The 23,905-nt window shown below is 41.7% G+C and overlaps 1 protein-coding gene across 4 annotated transcripts in view; it reads right to left on the reverse strand.

Moving 5' to 3' along the window:
- OCA2 (OCA2 melanosomal transmembrane protein) overlaps positions 1-23,905 on the reverse strand; it is a 343,267-nt gene that overhangs the window by 16,635 nt on the left and 302,727 nt on the right. For 2 of the 4 annotated variants that reach the window (XM_069576815.1, XM_069576816.1), the window contains exon 22: positions 10,050-10,143. The exons of the other annotated variants lie outside the window; for them this stretch is intronic. In XM_069576815.1, the coding sequence (XP_069432916.1) occupies positions 10,050-10,143 (94 nt within the window). The remainder of the gene's footprint in view (positions 1-10,049; positions 10,144-23,905) is intronic. 4 annotated transcript variants of the gene reach the window in all.

The following is a 23,905-nucleotide window of genomic DNA, read 5'->3' on the forward strand; positions in this document are numbered from 1 at the left end:
CTTCACTTCACTTCATAGGCTATAAAATTAACACAGAGAAATTCCTTGCATTCCTATATGCATACAATGAAAGATCAGAAAAGGAAATTAAGTAAACAATCCTAGCCACCACTGCAATGAAAAAAATAAAGAACTTAGGAATAAATTTACCTAAAGACACCAAAGACCTGTATATAGAAAATTACAAAACATTGATGAAAGAAACCAAAGATTAAAGATGGAAAAATATACCATATTCTTGGATTGGAAAAGTCAATATAGTGAAATTGAGTATACTACTCAAAGCAATCTATTGGTTCAATATAATCCCTATCAAACTACCAACAGTATTTTTCACAGAACTAGAACAAATAATTTCACAATTTGTATGGAAACACAACGGAGAAGGCAATGGCACCCCACTCCAGTACTCTTGCCTAGAAAATCCCATGGATGCAAAAGCCTGGTAGGCTACAGTCCATGCAGTCGCTAAAAGTCGGACACGACTGAGCGACCTCACTTTCACTTTTCATTTTCATGCATTGGAGAAGGAAATGGCAACCCACTCCAGTGTTCTTGCCTGGAGAATCCCAGGGACGGCAGAGCTTGGTGGGCTGCTGTCTATGGGGTCGCACAGAGTTGGACACAACTGAGGCAACTTAGCAGCAGCAGTAGCAGCAGCATGGAAACACAAAAGGCCCCAAATAGCCAAAACAATTTTGAGAAAGAAGAATGGAACTGGAGGAATCAATCTTCCCAACTTCAGATTGTACTACAAAGCTACAGTCATCAAGATAGTATGGTATTGGCACAAAGACAAAGATATAGATCAGTTGAAAAAAATAGAAAATCTGGAGATAAATTCATACACCTATATACACCTTATCTTTGACAAAGAAGGCAAAAAATATACAATGGAGAAAAGACAGTCTCTTCAACAAGTGGTGCTGGGAAAACTGGTCAACTACATGTAAAAGAATGAAACTAAAACACTTCCTATCACCATACAGAAAAATAAACTCAAAATGGATAAAGACTTAAATGTAAGAACAGAAATTGTAAAATTATTTGAATAAAACATAGGCAGAACACACTCTGACACAAATCACAGCAAGGTCCTGTATGACCCACCTCCCAGCATAATGGAAATAAAAACAAATATAAACAAATGGGACCTAATTAAACTTAAAAGCATTTGCAGGATGAAGGAAACTATAAGCAAGGTGAAAAGGAAGCCTTCATAATAGGAAAAAGCAAAGCAAAAGAAACAACTGACAAAGAATTTTTCTCCAAAATATACATGCAGCTCATGCAACTCAATACCAGAAAACAAACAATCCAATTAAAAAGTGGGCCAAAAACCTAAACAGATATTTCTCCAAAGACCACATATAGATGGCTAATAAACACATGAAAAGATGCTCAACATCACTCATTATCAGAGAAATGCAAATCTAAACCACAATGGGGTATCATCTTACAATGGTCAGAAAAAACCATCATCGAAAAGTCTACAAACAATAAATGGAGAGGATGTGGAGAAAAGGGAACCCTTTTGCACTGTTTGTTGGAAGGCAAACTTTTACCACCACTATGGAGAAATCTGTGGAGATTCCTTAAAAAACTGAGAATACAACCATCCTATGACCCAAAAATGCCACACTGAGGAAACCATACATTGAGGAAACCAGAACTGAAACAGATACATGTACCACAATGTTAATCGCAGCACTATTTACAATAGCGAGGACATGGAAGCAACCTAGATGTCCATCAGCAAATGAATGGATAAGGAAGTTGTGATACATATACAAAACAGAATATTATTCAGCTATAAAAGGAATGCATTTGAGTCAGTTCTAATGAGGTGGATGAACCTAGAGCCTATTATACAGAGTGAAGTAAGTGAGAAAGAGGAAGACAACTGATGTATATTAATCTATATACAGGAATCAAGGAGCTATCCCACATTGAAGGTAAGGAACGGTGGTGGTAAGGAGATACCCCGCATCCAAGGTAAGGAGCAGCGGCTGTGCTTTGCTGGAGCAGCCATGAAGAGATACCCCACGCCCAAGGTAAGAGAAACCCAAGTAAGATGGTAGGTGTTGCAAGAGGGCATCAGAGGGCAGACACACTGAAACCATACTCACAGAAATCTAGTCAATCTAATCACACTAGGACCACAGCCTTGTCTAACTCAATGAAACTAAGCCATGCCCACGGGGCATCCCAAGATGGGCAGGTCATGGTGGAGAGGTCTGACAGAGTGTGGTCCACTGGAGAAGGGAATGGCAAGCCACTTTAGTATTCTTGCCTTGAGAACCCCATGAACAGTATAAAAAGCAAAATGATAAGATACTGAAAGAGGTACTCCCCAGGTCATTAGGTGCCCAATATGCTACAGAGAGTCAGTGGAGAAATAACTCCAGAAAGAATGAAGGGATGGATCCAAAGCAAAAACAATACCCAGCTGTGGATGTGACTGGTGATAGAAGCAAGGTCCGATGCTGTAAAGAGCAATATTGCATACGAACCTGGAATGTCAGGTCCATGAATCAAGGCAAATTGGAAGTGGTCAAACAGGAGATGGCAAGGGTGAACGTGGACATTCTAGGAATCAGCGAACTAAAATGGACTGGAATGGCTGAATTTAACTCAGATGACCAATATATCTACACTGCGGGCAGGAATCCCTCAGAAGAAATGCAGTAGCCATCATGGTCAACAGAAGAGTCCGAAATGCAGTACTTGGATGCAATCTCAAAAACGACAGAATGATCTCTGTTCGATTCCAAGGCAAACCATTCAATATCACAGTAATCCAAGTCTATGCCCCAACCAGTAACGCTGAAAAAGCTGAATTTGAACTGTTCTATGAAGACCTACAAGACCTTTTAGAACTAACACCCAAAAAAGATGTCCTTTTCATTATACGGAACTGGAATGCAAAAGTAGGAAGTCAAGAAACACCTGGAGTAACAGGCAAATTTGGCCTTGGAATGTGGAATGAAGCAGGGCAAAGACTAATAGAGTTTTGCCAAGATAATGTACTGGTCATAGCAAACACCCTCTTCCAACAACACAAGAGAAGACTCTACAAATGGACATCACCAGATGGTCAACACCAAAATCAGATTGATTATATTCTTTGCAGCAAAAGATGGAGAAGCTCTATACATTCAGCAAAAACAAGACCAGGAGCTGACTGTGGCTCAGACCATGAACTCCTTATTACCAAATTCAGACTTAAATTGAAGAAAATAGGGAAAACCGCTAGACCATTCAGGTATGACCTAAATCAAATCCCTTATGATTATACAGTGGAAGTGAGAAATAGATTTAAGGGCCTAGATCTCATACATAGAGTGCCTGATGAACTATGGAATGAGGTTCGTGACATTGTACAGGAGACAGGGATCAAGACCATCCCCATGGAAAAGAAATGCAAAAAAGCAAAATGGCTGTCAGGGGAGGCCTTACAAATAGCTGTGAAAAAAAGAGAGGTGAAAAGCAAAGGAGAAAAGGAAAGATGTAAGCATCTGAATGCAGAGTTCCAAAGAATAGCAAGAAGAGATAAGAAACCCTTCTTCAGCGATCAATACAAAGAAATAGAGGAAAACAACAGAATGGGAAAGACTAGAGATCTCTTCAAGAAAATTAGAGACACCAAGGGAACACGTCATGCAAAGATGGGCTCGATAAAGGACACAAATGGTATGGACCTAACAGAAGCAGAAGATATTAAGAACAGGTGGCAAGAATACACAGAAGAACTGTACAAAAAATCTTCACGACCCAGAGAATCATGATGATGTGATCACTAATCTAGAGCCAGACATCTTGGAATGTGACGTTAATTGGGCCTTAGAAACCATCACTACGAACAAAGCTAGTGTAGGTGATGGAATTCCAGTTGAGCTGTTTCTAATCCTGAAAGATGATGCTGTAAAAGTGCTGCACTCAATATGTCAGCACATTTGGAAAACTCAGCAGTGGCCACAGGACTGGAAAAGGTCAATTTTCATTCCAATTCCAAAGAAAGGCAATGCCAAAGAATGCTCAAACTACTGCACAATTGCACTCATCTCACATGCGAGTAAAGTAATGCTCAAAATTCGCCAATTCAGCAATATGTGAACAGTGAACTCCATGATGTTCAAGCTGGTTTTAGAAAAGGCAGAGGAACAAGAGATCAAATTGCCAACATCCCCTGGAACATGGGAAAAGCACGAGAGTTGCAAAAAAATATCTATTTCTGCTTTATTGACTATGCCAAATCCTTTGACTGTGTGGATCACAATAAACTGTGGAAAATTCTGAAAGAGATGGGAATACCAGACCACCTGACCTGCCTCTTGAGAAATCTGTATGCAGGTCAGGAAGTAACAGTTAGAACTGGACATGGAACAACAGACTGGTTCCAAACAGGACAAGGAGTATGTCAAGGCTGTATATTGTCACCCGGCTTATTTCTTATTTGTAGAGTACATCATGAGTAACACTGGACTGGAAGAAACACAAGCTGGAATCAAGATTGCTGGGAGAAATATCAATAACCTCAGATATGCAGATGACAGCACCCTTATGGCCGAAAGTGAAGAGGAGCTAAAAAGCCTCTTGATGAAAGTGAAAGAGGAGAGTGAAAAAGTTGGCTTAAAGCTCAACATTCAGAAAACAAAGATCATGGCATCTGGTCCCGTCACTTCATGGGTAATAGATGGAGAAACAGTGGAAACAGTGTCAGACTTTATTTTGGGGGGCCCCAAAATCACTGCAGATGGTGACTGCAGCCATGAAATTAAAAGACGCTTACTCCTTGGAAGAAAGGTTATGACCAACCTAGATAGTATATTCAAAAGCAGGGACATTACTTTGCCGACTAAGGTCTGTCTAGTCAAGGCTGTGGTTTTTCCTGTGGTCGTGTATGGATGCGAGAGTTGGACTGTGAAGAAGGCTGAGAGCCGAAGAATTGATGCTTTTGAAGTGTGGTGTTGGAGAAGACTCTTGAGAGTCCCTTGGACTGCAAGGACATCCAACCAGTCCATTCTGAAGGAGATCAGACCTGGGATTTCTTTGGAAGGACTGATGCTATAGCTGAAACTACAGTACTTTGGCCACCTCACGCGAAGAGTTGACTCATTGGAAACGACTCTGATGCTGGGAGGGATTGGGGGCAGGAGGAGAAGGGGACGACAGAGGATGAGATGGCTGGATGGCATCATGGACTCGATGGACGTGAGTCTGAGTTAACTCCAGGAGATGGTGATGGACAGGGAGGCCTGGCGTGCTGCAATTCATGGGGTCACAAAGAGTCGGACATGACTGAGTGACTGAATTGAACTGAACTGAACTGATGGAATCTAGAAGGATGGTACTGATGATCTTATGTACAGAAGGAGACACAGCAGACATAAAGAACAGACTTCTGGACCCACTGGGAGAAGGAGAGGGTTAGAATAGCACTGAAACATGTGCATTACCATATGTAGAATGGATGACCACTGTGAGTTGGGTGCATTAAGCAGGGCACCCAGGACCAGGTTCTGTGACAACCTGCAGGGATAGGGTGGGAAGGGGCTTGGGAGGGGGGTTCAGGATGGGTTGGACTCCTGTATGCCTATGGCTGATTCATGTTGATCTATGCCAAAAGCCATCACAATATTATAATTATCCTCCAATTAAAATATATAAAGATATTTTTTAAAAGAAAATACACATACGTTCAGCAAATAAATAAAATCTACAACAATAAATGCTGGAGATGCTGTGGAGGAAAGGGAACCCTCTCGCACTGTTAGTGGGAATATAAATTGATCAGCCACTATGGAAGAAAGTATGGAGATTCCTTAACAAACTAGGAAGAAAATGACCATATGACCCAACAATCCTACTACTGGGCATATACCCAGAGAAAACCAGAATTGAAAAAGCAACATGTACCTCAACGTTCACTTAAGCGCCTTTTAAAATAGCTGGGACATGGAAGCAACATCTAGGTTGCTTCCATGTCCATCGACAGATGAATGATTAAAGAAGCTATGGTACATATACAAAATATTATTGGAATATTACTCAGTCATAAAATGGAAAGCATTTGAGTCAGTTCTAATGAGGTGGATGAACCTAGAGCCTATTATACAGAGTGAAGTAAGTCAGAAATAGAAAACAAATATGATATATTAATGCATATATAAGGAATCTAGAAAGATGGTACTGATGAACATATCTGCAGGTCAGCAGTGGAGACAAAGACATAGAGAACAGACTTGTGGGCACAGGAATAGAGGGAAGAAGAGGGTGGAATGAATGGCGAGAGTAGCATGGAACTATATACACTACCATATGCAAAATAGCCTGTAGGAATTTTTCTATATGACACAGGGAACACAAATATGAGCTCTGTGACAATTTAGAGAGGTGGGATGGGATGGGAAGTGGGAGGGAGGTTCACAAGGGAGGGGACATACGTGCTCTTATGGTTGATGCATGTTGGTGTATGACAGAAACCAACACAATGTTTTAAAGCAATTATCCTTCAATTAAAAATATATAAAAATTTCAAAACACTCTCCGACATAAATTACAGCAGGATCCTCTATGATCCACCTCCCAGAATTCTGGAAATAAAAGCAAAAATAAACAAATGGGATCTAATTAAAATTAAAAGCTTCTGCACAACAAAGGAAAATATAAGCAAGGTGAAAAGACAGCCTTCTGAATGGGAGAGAATAATAGCAAATGAAGCAACTGACAAGCAGCTAATCTCAAAAATATACAAGCAACTCCTGCAGCTCAATTCCAGAAAAATAAACGACCCAATCAAAAAATGGGCCAAAGAACTAAATAGACATTTCTCCAAAGAAGACATACGGATGGCTAACAAACACATGAAAAGATGCTCAACATCACTCATTATTAGAGAAATGCAAATCAAAACCACAATGAGGTACCACTTCACACCAGTCAGAATGGCTGCGATCCAAAAATCTGCAAGCAATAAATGCTGGAGAGGGTGTGGAGAAAAGGGAACCCTCCTACACTGTTGGTAGGAATGCAAACTAGTACAGCCACTATGGAGAACAGTGTGGAGATTCCTTTAAAAATTGCAAATAGAACTACCTTATGATCCAGCAATCCCACTGCTGGGCATACACACTGAGGAAACCAGAATTGAAAGAGACGCATGTACCCCAATGTTCATCGCAGCACTGTTTATAATAGCCAGGACATGGAAACAACCTAGATGTCCATCAGCAGATGAATGGATAAGAAAGCTGTGATACATATACACAATGGAGTATTACTCAGCCATTAAAAAGAATTCATTTGAATCCGTTCTGATGAGATGGATGAAACTGGAGCCGATTATACAGAGTGAAGTAAGCCAGAAAGAAAAACACCAATACAGTATACTAACACATATATATATATGGAATTTAGAAAGATGGCAACGACGACCCTGTATGCAAGACAGAAAAAAAGACACAGATGTGTATAACGGACTTTTGGACTCAGAGGGAGAGGGAGAGGGTGGGATGATTTGGGAGAATGGCATTGAAACATGTATACTATCATGTAAGAATCGAATCGCCAGTCTACGTCTGACGCAGAATACAGCATGCTTGGGACTGGTGCATGGGGATGACCCAGGGAGATGTTATGGGGAGGGAGGTGGGAGGGGGGTTCATGTTTGGGAACACATGTAAGAAATAAAGATTTTAAAATTAAAAATAAATAAATAAATAAAAATATATAAATTTTAAAAAGAGTCTCAATCACCAAATGTTTAATCATATTTTAAGTTATTAGCCATGTAAGTGGTCCAAGTTAACTTCTCTCCTTGATAATCCCCTCTATTCTATTCATTCTACATGGTCTGGGTGAATAAGAACCAGTCCAGGAGGCTTCTTATTCTTTGAGAACCAGCTCAAAACTTCCCTCTCTGGAGCCATTCCTGACTTTCCTCCAGCCTCTGTGGTGCTCCCTGAGCACTCTATGTACATGGCCATAAGAGGATCCATTTATATTGTGATCTTAATTTAGGTGACTGTCTCCCCACTCAGGAAGACAGTGTCACCATATAAAAGTAGAAGATGCTCAGTAAGGTTTAATGAACAAAATTCTGCACAGTGGACATATTTCCTGGTGTCTCTGGATTCTATGTCTATCATTGATATTAAATGTGGTTGTGAATGCAGTTGTTGCTTTTCCTGGGGCCGATCTCAGATGGCGGTCATTTTAACAAGTCTAAATTCAGAATTTGAGGCCTCAGTTGCTGAATTAGGTGAACTAGCTGTCTCCAGAATTCAGAACAACTTCACTGAATGACATTAGTCCCCCTTTACAAACTAGAAGATACACTAAAAACAAAGTTGTTGATTTAATAGTTAGAAACCAATCAAAGAACAAAGAAAGCTAGATTATCTAAGCATACCTGGAAGCAAAAACAAAAATTTTAAAGGTATTTACTGTGTTTGTCAAAGATTTTTCACAATCCTCTTGTGTTCCTAAAGGTGATTAGGTCTCCTTCCAAATACAATCACATCCAAATCCCTGTGTTTACTCACCAAAGGTTAGTCTCTCTTGATACTTCTTCTAATTGAATTTTTAATGTCTCCAAAAGACAAAACACTCTTTCAGCCCCCCAAAAAAACTTTTTAAAATTTTTCTTCTTATTCTTTCATTAGAGTCTCTACTTCTTAGCACACACATTCATCACTTTACCCACCATCACCCACAACACACACTCCTTAAAAGGGGGAATAAGAAGTTGCCACTGAGGATGGTCTCTGATTCAAAATCTGCTTCTAAACCTAAGCCACTAAGCCACATCTGCATGCAGTGCAGGAAGACATTAACTTTGAAATGTCAGTAATGACCATCCTCAAGCCACAACTCAGAATGTCAGGGGCAGTTCTGCAGAGAATGGAAAGTAACACACTTTGCAGAGAAACTGAGTAGGGATAGAACTCTCCAGTCAAAGGTAAAGATGGGTTTCCACTTAGGAAATCATGAACTATTCTTACTTTAAGTATTTTTACTTTACTTTCAATTTGGCATTCATTAATCATCACTTCTCAGACTGGTTCCAAATAGGAAAAGGAGTATATCAAGTCTGTATATTGTCACCCTGCTCATTTAACTTATTTCCAAAGTACATTATGAGAAACGCTGGGCTGGAAGAAGCACAAGCTGGAATCAGGATTGCTGGGAGAACTGTCAATAACCTCAGGTATGCAGATGACACCACCCTTATGGCAGAAAATGAAGAGGAACTTGATGAAATGAAAGAGGAGAGTGAAAAAAATTGGCTTAAAGCTCAACATTCAGAAAACGAAGATCATGGCATCTGGTCCCATCACTTCATGGGAAATAGATGGGGAAACAGTGGAAACAGTGTCAGACTTTATCATTCTGGGCTTCAAAATCACTGCAGATGGTGATTGCAGCCATGAAATTAAAAGACGCTTACTTCTTGGAAGGAAAGTTATGACCAACCTAGATAGCATATTCAAAAGCAGAAACATCACTTTGCCGACTAAGGTCCGTCTAGTCAAGGCTATGGTTTTTCCTGTGGTCATGTATAGATGTGAGAGTTGGACTGTGAAGAAAGCTGAGCGCTGAAGAATTGATGCTTTTGAAGTGTGGTGTTGGAAAAGACTCTTGCGAGTCCCTTAGACTGCAAGGACATCCAACCTGTCCATTCTGAAGGAGATCAGTCCTGGGCGTTCTTTGGAAGGACTGATGCTAAAGCTGAAGCTCCAGTACTTTGGCCACCTCAAGTGAAGAACTGACTCATTGTAAAAGACTCTGATGCTGGGAGGGATTGAGGGCAGGAGGAGAAGGGGACGACAGAGGATGAGATGGCTGGATAGCATCACTGACTCAATGGACGTGAGTTTGAGTGAACTCCAGGAGATGATGATGGACAGGGAGGCCTGACATGTTGCAATTCATGGGGTCACAAAGAGTTGGACACCTCTGAGCGACTGAACTGAACTGAACTGACTCATCACTTCAGGCTCACCATAGTGTCTGGGGGCCCTCCCTCAAATCCAATACCCGCTTACCTCCCAGACAGGCACCAAGGGCCAGGGCATACATGAGTGGTGGAGCAGGCAGGCTGACCTCAGGATCTCTGCTCAGGTTTAGGAGCACGGGAATCTGTGGAGGAAAAGGACACTGACCTCATGTCCATGAAAACCCAGAGGAGTTACCCATTCTGTGACCAACTTGCAAAATGCAAAGCACTTTTTTAGCACTCAAACTGAACAGAGCACAGGACGTTCAAAAGGAAACCTAAGCAAACTTTAGAATCAAAAAACTTGAGTTTGAGCCTATGAGTAGGTCTTTGTTTCCAGCCACATGACCAACTGGTCCTCGTTCTCCTTAGTTGCCCCAAGCAACTGTGGATCCGATATGGGGTGAAGTTGCATAGAATCTCACACAGTGCTTGGGACTAAAACCATCTAACCAGTATATATTAGCCCTGCAGTGGACCACTTCCTACATTAACTCTGCATACATCATCTTATTTAATTCTCAAACATCCTCCAGGTGTGTTTGCTATTCCCTCAATCGATAGATAGGGACATCAAGACTTGGAGAGATGCAGATCTTTTAAATGGCCAAGCTAGACTTGATTTCTGGTTGTAAGCTGAAGGTAGGTAAACCTTTCTCTGATAAATTTGTGTTCCATAAACAGGCCCCCTTTTGACTCATGCTGATAATGAAGCCCAGAAGAACAAATAATCTCTGAGCCTGTTTCCAGTATGCTCAGGAGATATTGTTCCATGTTATCACTGGTAGGTGCCTCCGCCCATTGAAATTTAAAGAGGGACCCCTGGACCTCCGGCCTTGAGACAGTTGCATTGTATGGACCTCTGTAAAGAGCATGAGGAGGAGGGCTCCAATAGTAACACATCTAGAAAGGATTACCCAAAATCACAGACAGCAAAAAACCATGTGCATGCATGCAAATTCGCTTCAGTCATGTTTGATTGTGCAATCTTGCGGACTCTAGCCTACCAGGCTGCTCTGTCCATGGGACTCTCTAGGCAAGAATATTGGCGTGGGTTGCTTTTTCCTTCTCCAGGGGATCTTCCTGAGCCAAGGATTGAACCCACATCTCTGGCTTGGCAGATGGATTGTTTACCAATAAGCCACGTGGGAAGTCCTCCTATCAAAAATTACCTTAAATGTAAACGGATTAAATTCTCCAATCAAAGGCACAGAGTGACTGAAGGAATTGGGGAAAAAAAAAAAAGAAAGAAAAAGACCCAACTATATGCTACCACAGGACATATATTGATTGGCTCCAAACAGAGTGATGGAAAAAGATATCCATGCAAGTAGAAAGAGAGCAGAAGTAGCTTTTTCATATCAGACAAAATAGACTTTAAGTCAAAAATGGTTAGGAGACAAAAAAGTCATTATATAAGGGGTCAATTCATCCATAGATTATTACAGTTGTGACTATATGTGCACCCTACAACAAAGTACATAATTATATAAAGCAAATATTAAGAAATCATTGCAGCCATGAAATTAAAAGACGCTTACTCCTTGGAAGAAAAGTTGTGGCCAAACTAGGTGGCATATTCAAAAGCAGACATTACTTTGCTGACTAAGGTCCGTCTAGTCAAGGCTATGGTTTTTCCAGTAGTCATGTATGGATGTGAGAGTTGGACTGTGAAGAAGGCTGAGCGCCAAAGAATTGATGCTTTTGAAGTGTGGTGTTGGATAAGACTCTTGAGAGTCCCTTGGACTGCAAGGACATCCAGTTCATTCTGAACGAGATCAACCCTGGGATTTCTTTGGAAGGAATGATGCTAAAGCTAAAACTCCAGTACTTTGGCCACCTAATGAGAAGAGTTGACTCATTGGAAAAGACTTTGATGCTGGGAGGGATTGGGGGCAGCAGGAGAAGGGGGCAACAGAGGATGAGATGGCTGGATGGCATCACTGACTCGATGGACGTGAGTCTGAGTGAACTCCGGGAGTTGGTGATGGACAGGGAGGCCTGGCGTGCTGCAATTCATGGGGTCGCAAAGAGTAGGACACATCTGAGCGACTGAAGTGAACGGAACTGAACTGAGTGTATTTCAATACCTTATTTTAATCAATAAACAGATCATCCAGACAGAAAATCAATGAGGAACTATGGATCTGAACTATACTTTTAAATAAGTGGACCTAATAGTCATATGGGCTCCCCTGGTAGCTCAGCTGGTAAAGAATACACCTGCAATGAGGGAGACCTCGGTTCAATTCCTGGGTCAGGAAGAACTGCTGGAGAAGGGATAGGCTACTCACTCCAGTACTGGGCTTTCCTGGTGGCTCAGCTGGTAAAGAACCCACCTGCAATGAGGGAGACCTGGGTTCAGTCCCTGGGTTGGGAAGATCCCCTAGAGAATGGAACATCTATCCACTCCAATATTCTTGCCTGGAGAATTCCAGGGACTGTATAGTCCATGGGGTCACAAAGAGTTGGACATGACTGAGTGATTTTCACTTTCACATTCAACAGTCATATATAGAACATTGCATCCAATAGCAGCAAAATGCACATTCTTCTCAAGCACACTCTGAGCATTCTCCAGGATATATCATATGTTAAGCCACAAAACAAGTCTTAAGAAATTTAAGAAAAGTGAAATCATATCAATTATCTTTTCTAATTACAATGGTGTGAAACTAGCTATCAATAACAAGAAAAAAGATGAAAAATCCATAAATACAGAAATGAATGTTGGAAAAAAAGTTACATGCTCCTGAAGCATCAGTGGGTCAAAGAAGATCAAAAGGGCAATTTTTTAAATCTAGACAAAAATGGAAACACAAACATCAAAAGTTGTGAGATACAGAAAGAATGATTCTAAGAGGGAAGTTTATAACAACAAATGACTACATTAAGAAAAAAGATGGACTTGGTGCTCAGCAGTAAAGAATCTGCCTGTCACTGCAGGAGACACTGGAGACATAGTTTCAATACCTGGGTCAGGAAGATACCCTGGAGAAGGAAATGACAACCCACTCAAGTATGTTTGTTTGGAAAATTTCATGAACAGAGGAGCCTGGCAGGTTACAGCCCGTGGGGTTACAAAGAGGTGGACACGACTGAGAACACACACACACACACACACACACACACACACACCCTTGTGGTCTGGTGGTTAAGAATCCACCTGCCAATGCAGGGGATATAAATTGCATCCCTGCTCTGGGAAAATTCTACAAGCCATGGGAACTCTAAGCCCGTGCACCAAAACTACTGAGCCTGTACAAGTCCATGAAATTCTCCAGTCCAGAATACTGGAATGGGTAGCCTTTCCCTTCTCCAGGGGATCTTCCCAACCCAGGGATTGAGCCCAGGTATTGATTGAACCCAGTATTCTTGCCTGGAGAATTCCAGGGACTGTATAGTCCATGGGGTCACAAAGAGTTGGACACGACTGAGTGATCCACCCAGATTGCAGGTGGATTCTTTACCAGCTGAGCCACAAGAAAAGCCAAAGGATAATGAAATGGGTAACCTATCCCTTCTCCAACGGATCTTCCCAACCCAGGAATCGAACTAGGGTCTCTTGCATTGCAGGAGGATTCTTTACCAACTGATCTATTAGGGAGCACTTATCTATGTATGAGAAGATGCAAGAGTCTGCACTCACTGAAATCATGTTGTTGATATGCATCTCACCTATCTGGGGCCAGTATCCTATGTTTTCACAAGCTGAGTTTCCTCATGGCTCACCTTAAGGAATGGCTACAGTCTGACAGCTGCTAAATGACAGATATTCTTTTCTTTCTTGAGTTTCCTCAAAGCTCACTGACTCATGCTGATGACTATGACATCCTTGTTTACTGATATGGCAGGAAAAAATTCATATCTCAAAATATTTCATTTTAGGAAATATTTAATTTCTCATGCATAAATTACAAATTTTTAACTCAACATCCTGCACAGGAATAGTCATATTTTAATTTGAAAATCATCTGAGAATTCTTCTTATTTAAGCAAATGAGGCTGAGAAGATAGGTTTAAGTTGAGGAAGACTGTCAGAGAATTCTTAGTCATTAGCAGTGTATTTTAGTTTCCCCATACAGTCTCTAATGCAGTGCTCTGGGAAGACTAAAATAACTGCTCACAAAAACAAATCTGGGCTCACAAGTAGCTCCCACAACTCCCTGACAACTATAGATAAGACAAGAGGAGAGAAGGAGAGGTGGGCAGATATCAAAGGGATTTTCTTCTATGGAAATATTTGTTAAAATATTGAAATATTTCCACACCAATTGATCAAGAGCCATCATCTGAGATCCTACCCCTCAACCAAGACATTGGCTGGCATTTCTAGTCATTAGAAATGGTGATAGTATCTGCCAGTTTTCTAACCCTGTTAAATAAAATTTCCACACTTGTTAAATCTCATGAACATGCATGCTGTTGACCTGGAGAATGATCCTGCCTAAAGCTGTATTCTTACAGAAGAATAAGTTTTAACTGAAACACAGGTAGTTCTGCAAGCCTAGCAGCAGAAGGTACAGTCACTACTCCTGTTTTCTCTTCATGTATAATGGCCATAAGTGGGCAAACCTATCTCTACCCTTGGATTGATCTGACATTTCTATAGTATGTTCTTGGGTCTCCTTGTTCAGTCCTCCAGGAAAATAGCAGAACTGAGAATGCGGGAATTTCACCAAAATAAAAATGCACATAGCAGCCAGACCTTGATCATGCCACTCCTCAAGACTGGTACAGTAAGAACTAGGTACTCTAAGGGGTGTTTGGTTGGATCTGGCCCCAGAAAATAGCTCAAGAAATCATAATTTATAGAGTAGAAGATGCACTACCCTTCTAGGAATGCCCAAACTCTGTAGGTCCATGTAAGACAGCCAGGACCACAAAGATTCCCTAATGCAAAACATGAGGCATTGGAGTTCTTTCTATTCCAGCCAGAGGTGCAGAGGGACACTGATGACCGCTGATATCTCATACAAAACCCAAGTCCCCCTTTCTTCAACACACCCAAATTCATAGGACCTCTCAACTGTGCAGAGTGAAGATTCTCCTAGTTGGAAAAAGGGATGTGAAGTGGTCAGAGGTTATCCTCTCAGGCAGGAAACCTAAATCAGCTCCCCAGGAAACATTCATTTCATTGCATCTGTCAGAGGCAAGAACCAGTGGGAGATATCTATGCACACACAGATTTTTTATAAAGACAATTGGGGGGGGGGGGGCTGAAATTGAGCAAATCCCATATCCACAAGGTGTGCAGCAAGGAAGGAAGGGTGATGAATACCTATAGTCCACAGGGTGGTAGTCAGGAAGTAATATCCAAGGGAAGCAGAGCGTCTGAAACTGACTGAGCAGGACCTTGTGGAGCTCCAGGGCACAAAAACCCTTCTGTCCCATTCCCTGAGATCCAAAGTGCAGGTTTAAACATTTGCTAATCAAGGAGGGGAGGGGATATAGAAATAATGGAGGAGCATTCAAGAAATAATAGTGCAGCCTTGGAGCAGGGTTCTGGTTCCCCCCTCAAGGGATACATCTAACAATATTTCTTACTTCTTCTGCCAAACTAAAACTCCCACCAAGTGGAAGATGTTAACTACTTGATGTAGCATTCTTCATTCCAAAGGTTGGTTTGCCCATTATCACTGATGCCAGAAGATCTCTCAGTTGGAGGAATGCAGGTCCTGCATACACCATGATCAGCAATACCATCCCTTGACTATAAAACTCAGCCCATACACCCTCCACTGTGGATTGGGACACACACTTTTCAGGGCATTAGCCTGCTGTTGCCCCCTTTGCTTGACAAAGCAATAAAGACATTTTTTTTCCATAATACTTCACCCAAAACTCTATCTTTGAGATTTAATTTGGTATTGGGGTACAGATTGATTATATTCTATGCAGCCAAAGATAAAGATGCTCTATACAGTCAACAAAAACAAGACCAGGAGCTGACTGTGGCTCATATCATGAGCCCCTTATTACCAAATTCAGACTGAAATTGAAGAAAGTAGGGAAAACTGCTAGACCATTCAGGTATGACCTAAATCAAATCCCTTATGATTATACAGTGGAAGTGAGAAAGAGATTTAAGGGCCTAGATCTGATAGACACAGTGCCTGATGAACTATGGAATGAGGTTCATGACATTGTACAGGAGACAGGAATCAAGACCATCCCCATGGAAAAGAAATGCAAAAAAGAAAAATGACTCTCTGGGGAGGCCTTACAAATAGCTGTGAAAAGAAGAGAGGTGAAAACCAAAGGAGAAAAGGAAAGATATAAGCATGTGAATGCAGAGTTCCAAAGAAGAGCAAGAAGAGATAAGAAACCCTTCTTCAGTGATCAATGCAAAGAAATAGAGGAAAAGAACAGAATGGGAAGGGCTAGAGATCTCTTTAAGAAAATTAGAGATCCCAAGGGAACATTTCATGCAAGGATGGGCTCAATAAAGGACACAAATGGTATGGACCTAACAGAAGCAGAAGATATTAAGAAGAGGTGGCAAGAATACATGGAAGAACTGTACAAAAAAGATCTTCACGACCCATATAATCATGATTATGTGATCACTAATCTAGAGCCAGACATCTTGGAAAGTGAAGTCAAGTGGACCTTAGAAAGCATCACTACGAACAAAGCTAATGGAGGTGATGGAATTCCAGTTGAGCTGCTGCAAATCCTGAAAGACGATGCTGTGAAAATGCTGCACTCAATATGCCAGCACATTTGGAAAACTCAGCAGTGGCCACAGGACTGGAAAAGGTCAGTTTTCATTCCAATCCCAAAGAAAGACAATGCCAAAGAATGCTCAAACTACCCCACAATTGCACTCTCTCACATGCTAGTAAAGTAATGCTCAAAATTCTCCAAGCCAGGCTTCAGCAATACATGAACCGTGAACTCCCTGATGTTCAACTTGGTTTTAGAAAAGGCAGAGGAACCAGAGATCAAATTACCAACATCTGCTGGATCATGGAAAAAGCAAGAGAGTTCCAGTAAAACATCTATTTCTGCTATATTGACTATGCCAAAGCCTTAGACTGTGTGGATCACAATAAACTGTGGAAAATTCTGAAAGAGATGGGAATACCAGACCACCTAACCTGCCTCTTGAGATCACTGTATGCAGGTCAGGAAGCAACAATTAGAGCTGGACATGGAACAACAGACTGGTTCCAAATAGGAAAAGGAGTACATCAAGGCTGTATATTGTCATCCTGCTTATTTAACTTATATGCAGAGTACATCATGAGAAACGCTGGACTGGAAGAAACACAAGCTGGAATCAAGATTGCCGGGAGAAATATCAATAACCTCAGATATGCAGATGACACCACCCTTATGGCAGAAAGTGAAGAGGAGCTAAAAAGCCTCTTGATGAAAGTGAAAGAGGAGAGTGAAAAAGTTGGCTTCAAGCTCAATAGTCAGAAAACGAAGATCATGGCATCTGGTCCCATCACTTCATGGCAAATAGATAGGGAAACAGTGTCAGACTTTATTTGGGGGGGCTCCAAAATCACTGCAGATTGTGATTGCAGCCATGAAATTAAGATGCTTACTCCTTGGAAGAAAAGTTATGACCAACCTAGATAGTATATTCAAAAGCAGAGACATTACTTTGCCAACTAAGGTCCATCTAGTCAAGGCTATGGTTTTTCCTGTGGTCATGTATGGATGTGAGAGTTGGACTGTGAAGAAGGCTGAGCGCTGAAGAATTGATGCTTTTGAAGTGTGGTGTTGGAGAAGACTCTTGAGAGTCCCTTGGTCTGCAAGGAGATCCAACCCGTCCATTCTGAAGATCAACCCTGGGATTCCTTTGGAAGGAATGATGCTAAAGCTGAAGCTCCAATACTTTGGCCACCTCATGCGAAGAGTTGACTCATTGGGAAAACTCTGATGCTGGGAGGGATTGGGGGCAGGAGGAGAAGGGGACCACAGAGGATGAGATGGCTGGGTGGCATCATGGACTCGATGGACGTGAGTCTGAGTGAACTCCAGGAGATGGTGATGGACAGGGAGGCCTGGCGTGCTGCGATTCATGGGGTCCCAGAGTCATACATGACTGAGCGACTGAACTGAACTGAACTGATTGGGGTACAGAGGCCAGATTCAGCTTCATAACTGCTGAACCTGGCAGTGTCTCCAACACTAACTCATTCATAACATCTGTCTATTTCCAAGGTCTTCTCAGGGCACACCAGAGTTTCCCAGTGCTGACACATTACACCAGCCTCTGGTGTCTTTGGCCCACAGTGACAGTGGCTACTGGAAAGAAAAATCCAGAGAAGAAACAACCTCCATCTGGGGAAACATAGAGAGCTATATATTGCTAAGACCAGCTCTTAGGACACGGAAGAGAATTGAGGAGAATAGATATTACCAGCAGCAAAGAATATTGCAGGCAAAGTCACAAGATGCCCAACAACATGCTAAGGAAAGTGCCACCAGCCCATCTAGAGATGGGGTTATGTCTCAGGTGGCAAGGAGGCCTGGCAGAGAGATAGTATGACAATATTATCTGTGACTCTCAGAAACAGAGTGAGTACTGAGATGCCCAGTTCCCTCAGTGAAAATAACAGAGAGTTGCTGGAGGATGATAAGCCAAAGGAGATGTAAAGAAAGAGTTACTATGGAAAAATTAACCTATTGCAATTTATTTACTTATTTAGTCATATGAAAACACTTGCTAAACATCTTCCTTGTACCAGGCACAATGCTAGTAAATAAGACAATGCAGCTGCAGACATGCCTTAACAGTTTGATGACCACTTTAGCAGAGTTATGTGTAAACTATTACGGGACCCAAGGACAAGCAAGACCCTGCACTGGAAATACAGAAAGCATTGTAAAGAAAGCATTTAAGTAGGTATTGAAGGAGGCTCTGAGGAACTCTTATATTTGGAGAACTCTGTTTCATGAGCTCTGGGTCCCCAAAGCAGAAGGCAACCTCATTTTCCGCATCCACTTGGTAGATAAATAGTCATGTGATACGGCCTCCTCCAATCAGACAATTTTACTTGAGAGGTAGGCTTGGAGAATTTTATCAGTGTAACAATGTGTGCTCAAGGCAGAGTGACAGAGGTCCAGACACTCAATATCCAACAATGGGAGAGGAAGTCCAGGCAAAGCAGCAGAAATTGGGGACCTCATGGGGCAAACCCCTACTCATGGCGTCCTTCAGAAAATCCTTGAACTGTACACTATTCTTAGATATACTGCTATTTCTCTTAAACTATCTAAAATGTGTTCCGTTTGTCAACTGAAAAAAAAATCATAAAATCTAACAGTTGAGGATTATGTTTGAAAGCTGCAATATTTCTTGCCATCAGTTCAGTTCAGTTCAGTCACTCAGTCGTGTCTGACTCTTTGTGACCCCATGAATTGTAACACGCCATGCCTCCCTGTCCATCACCAGCTCCCAGAGTTCACCCAAACCCATGTCAATTGAGTCAGTGATGCCATCCAGCCATCTCATCCTCGGTCGTCCCCTTCTCCTCCTGCCCCCAATCCCTCCCAGCATCAGAGTCTTTTCCAATGAGTCAATTCTTCACTTGAGGTGGCCAAAGTACTGGAGCTTCAGCTTTAGCATCATTCCTTCCAAAGAACGCCCAGGTCTGATCTCCTTCAGAATGGACTGGTTGGATGTCCTTGCAGTCCAAGGGACTCTCAAGAGTCTTTTTCAACACCACACTTCAAAAGCATCAATTCTTCAGCGCTCAGCTTTCTTCACAGTCCAACTCTCACATCTATACATGACCACAGGAAAAACCATAGCCTTGACTAGATGGACATTTGTTGGCAAAGTGATGTTTCTGCTTTTGAATATGCTATCTATGTTGGTCATAACTTTCCTTCTAAGGAATAAGCGTCTTTTAATATCATGGCTGAAATCACCATCTGCAGTGATTTTGGAGCCCAGAAAAATAAAGTCCGACACTGTTCTCACTGTTTCCCCATCTATTTCCCATGAAGTGATGGGACCAGATGCCATGATCTTCGTTTTCTGAATGTTGAGCTTTAAGCCAACTGTGTCACTCTCCTCTTTCACTTTCATCAAGAGGCTTTTTAGTTCCTCTTCACTTTCTGCCATAAGGGTGGTGTCATCTGCATATCAATCTTGATTCCACCTTGTGCTTCTTCCAGCCCAGCGTTTCTCATAATGTACTCTACATAGAAGTTAAATAAGCAGGGTGACAATATACAGCCTTGACGTACTCCTTTTCCTATCTGGAACCAGTCTGTTGTTCCATGTCCAGTTCTAACTGTTGCTTCCTGACCTGCATATAGGTTTCTCAAGAGACAGGTCAGGTGGTCTGGTATTCGCATCTCTTTCAGAATTTTCCACAGTTTATTGTGATCCACACAGTCAAAGGCTTTGGCATAGTTAATAAAGCAGAAATAGATGTTTTTCTGGAACTCTCTTGCTTTTTCCATGATCCAGTGGATGTTGGCAATTTGATCTCTGGTTCCTCTGCCTTTTCTAAAACCAACTTGAACATCTGGAAGTTCAGAGTTCACATATTCCTGAAGACTGGCTTGGAGAATTTTGAGCATTACTTTACTAGCATGTGAGATGAGTGCAATTGTACAGTAGTTTGAGCATTCTTTGGCATTGCCTTTCTTTGGGATTGGAATGAAAACTGACTTTTTCCAGTCCTGCGGCCACTGCTGAGTTTTCCAAATTTGCTGGCATATTGAGTGCAGCACTTTCACAGCATCATCTTTCAGGATTTGAAATAGCTCAACTGGAATTCCATTACTTCCACTAGCTTTGTTCGTAGTGATGCTTTCTAAGGCCCACTTGACTTCACGCTCCAGGATGTCTGGCTCTAGATGAGCCATATCAGTAAATAAATGATGTCCCAGTCACCAGTCATCAGCAATCACAGCCACCATGGATGGTGAGCTGATGAGCTCTAGGGGAACTTAGGAAAGAAAAGAATACCCACCATCTATAAATAGTAGTCTTCAAACTGCAACCACCCCCTGTGGTGAGCCCTAAGAAAACCTGGAGTCTGTGAAGCCACAGGATACTAGCCCCAGATAGGTGAGGTGCACATCAAAGAATTTATTTCAGTGAACCGACACTCGTATCTTCTCATACATAGAAAAGTGCTAAATTCCTTAACTTGAGATATATGGTTTCCTTTCATTGACAATAATCTTTAGATGTTCAGACTACCTGCCCTTTGTTGCAAAACTTCTATGTAACCTAGCTGTTCCCCTAGCTTCCTTGGAGAAATTCTCTCAGGGTTACTTAAGATGCTGTCTCCCAGGCTTGGAGTCCTAAAAATTTTCACTGAATAAACATAACTATCAACTTTTAGGCTGTGAATATTTTTTTTAGTCCACATGTTTTACTCAGTGTATATTCATAAGATTTCAAACCCAGGAGGTAGTATCTCAAATAAACCTGTGAAAACTGCTCCAAAGAGGTCAGGAGGAGTCAAAGGACAAGTAATCTAAAGGTCCAAAAAAAATTATTGTTAAGTAAAGAAAACCAGACATCTCAAGTTAAGGAATTTAAGTCTTTCATATATAGGAAGACACAGAGTCTTGACTCATTGAAATCATTCTTTTGATAGGCATTTCAGCTATCTGGAGCCAGTATCCTGTGTTTTCACAACCTGAGTTGCCTCAGGGTTCTCAGTTCACTGTGTAGGGCTATAATCACTGATGATTGTCCCTTCTTAATGCCTTTTGTTAACTAATATGGCAGACAATATTTTGTTTCTCATGTTGATTGCAACTGTTGATTGAAATGCAGATACAACTATGTGCATTACAAATAGAAAAATTCCCACTGAAAAGACTTAGGAACAAAATCAGCACCATCCAAATCAGTTAGAGGATGAGATTTATCAATCCAAGAGAAATCAGGAAATAAAAGGGGAAAAAGAATCAGAAAGGAAAAAGTATAATATATGCAAAACCATAATAAAATGTTAGGAATGAACTCAAGTCTCTCCTTCAACAAATAAATTTAAACATGTTAAACTGATAAAGAGTAAAGGGACAAAGTAAGTAATTAAATTGTTAATCCTATTAAGGGACTGTAAGTAAAGAAAAAGTATGGAAGAGCCTTGTAAGTTAAAGCATACAAGAAAGCAGTTTTGCTTAATGACAAAGCCTTAAAACCAAGCAGGCTTGCTAATAAAACCATGCAACAGAAGCATGAAACATGCTCCCCAAAAATAAAACAGTGGTGGCATGAGACCCACATCCTTCCCAGTAAGCTCAGCAAGTTAGTGATATCAAGGACATGTTCCTTTGCACACACTAAAGACAAAAATGTAAGGAAAAGTTTACAGTATACTAAAACTTGAAATAGTTTACCATTTTTAGTGTATATTACTGCCTTTTTGCTCATTTCCACTGTGCCATGACAGTCCTGGATGGACCATCTGCATGCAAAGTCACATCAGTCATGTCTGACTCTTTGGACACTATGGACTATAGCCTACCAAGCTTCTCTGTCTGAGGGATTCTCCAGACAAGAATACTGGAGTGGGTTCCCATTTCCACCTCCTGCGGCTTGATCATGTAGGGACAAGAAAACACCCCTGCCCAACCTGGAAGAAGAGTTGATGATGGAAGCTTCAAGTCTACTCAAGAATGAGGAAAAAAGATGATCTTTTCCCCTTCCCCATTTTTCCTTTGATCATACAACTGCAGCCCACTAAGTTCTCAGGCACAGCATCCTCTTTCCCACCCACCCACTTGTAAGCCTCATAAGCACCCTATTCTAATAAGTCACTTCTTATCTATCATTTTGCCTCTCACTGAATTTTTTCTGTGCTGAGACATAAAGAAGATCCTCAGAGTCCCTGAAACACCATCTGTTCTCTTAACAAGTAGAGATAGATGATATGCATGAATTTTAAAGATTTTTAAAATCCATTTGTTTCTTGTTTTTAAAAATACAACTAAATGGCAGTCCTAAGATGGCAGAGGAATAAGATGGGGAGACCATTTTCTCCCCTAAAAATTCTTCAAAAGAGCATTTGAACGCTGAGTAAATTCCACAAAACAACTTCTGAATACTGGCAGAGGACATCAGGCACCCAGAGAAGCAGCCCATTGTCTTTGAAAGGAGGTAGGAAAAAATATAAAAGACAAAAAGACAGACAAAAGAGGTAGGGATGGAGCTCTGTCCCAGGAAGGAGCTCTGTCCCAGGAAGGGAGTCTTAAAAAAGAGAGAAGTTTCCAAACACCAGGAAACACTCTCACTGCCGAGTCTGTGGCAAGCCTTGGAAGCACAGAGGGCAACATAACAGGGAGGAAAAATAAATAAATAATTAAAACGCACAGATTACGTGCCCAACAGTAACTCCCCCAGCGGAGAAGCAGTGCAGACACCTGCATCCGCCACTAGCAAGCAGGGGCTGGGCAGGGAAGCATGGGCTGCATTGCTTAGAGTAAGGACTGGGCCTGAATGTCTCGAGGGCAATCTGAGGGAACTAACTTGGGCTAGCAAACCAGACTGTGGGATAGCTACCATGCAAAGAGCCCTAACCTAAGACACCACCAGACCTGCTCACAGAACAAAGGACTGAGCAGAGCTAGCTGGCTGCAGACCACCCCCCTCTGGTGACAGGCAGCCAGAGCTGGAAAGGGGTAATCGCAGCCCCAGAGAGACAATATCTACCAAACTGCAAGCAGGCTTCATTGCTAACTAAGACTTCTTGGAATTCTGGATGGTCAACATCCACCTGAGAAGGTGCACCGGTTATACACCTAGAAAACCAAGCAGCAACGATGCGGGAGGCAATAAGTCACAGTGACCACAATCACCAAGCACCTGGTCACCTGAGCTGCTCGGACCTAGGGAGGGCACAAAACGCAGGCCCAACCGAGTCTGCACCTCTGAGGACTACCCAGGTGCCTGAACCTGAGTGGCTTAGA

The sequence above is a fragment of the Ovis canadensis genome, chromosome 2 (genome assembly GCF_042477335.2).
Source record: "Ovis canadensis isolate MfBH-ARS-UI-01 breed Bighorn chromosome 2, ARS-UI_OviCan_v2, whole genome shotgun sequence".
In the NCBI taxonomy this organism is placed as follows: Eukaryota; Metazoa; Chordata; class Mammalia; order Artiodactyla; family Bovidae; genus Ovis; species Ovis canadensis.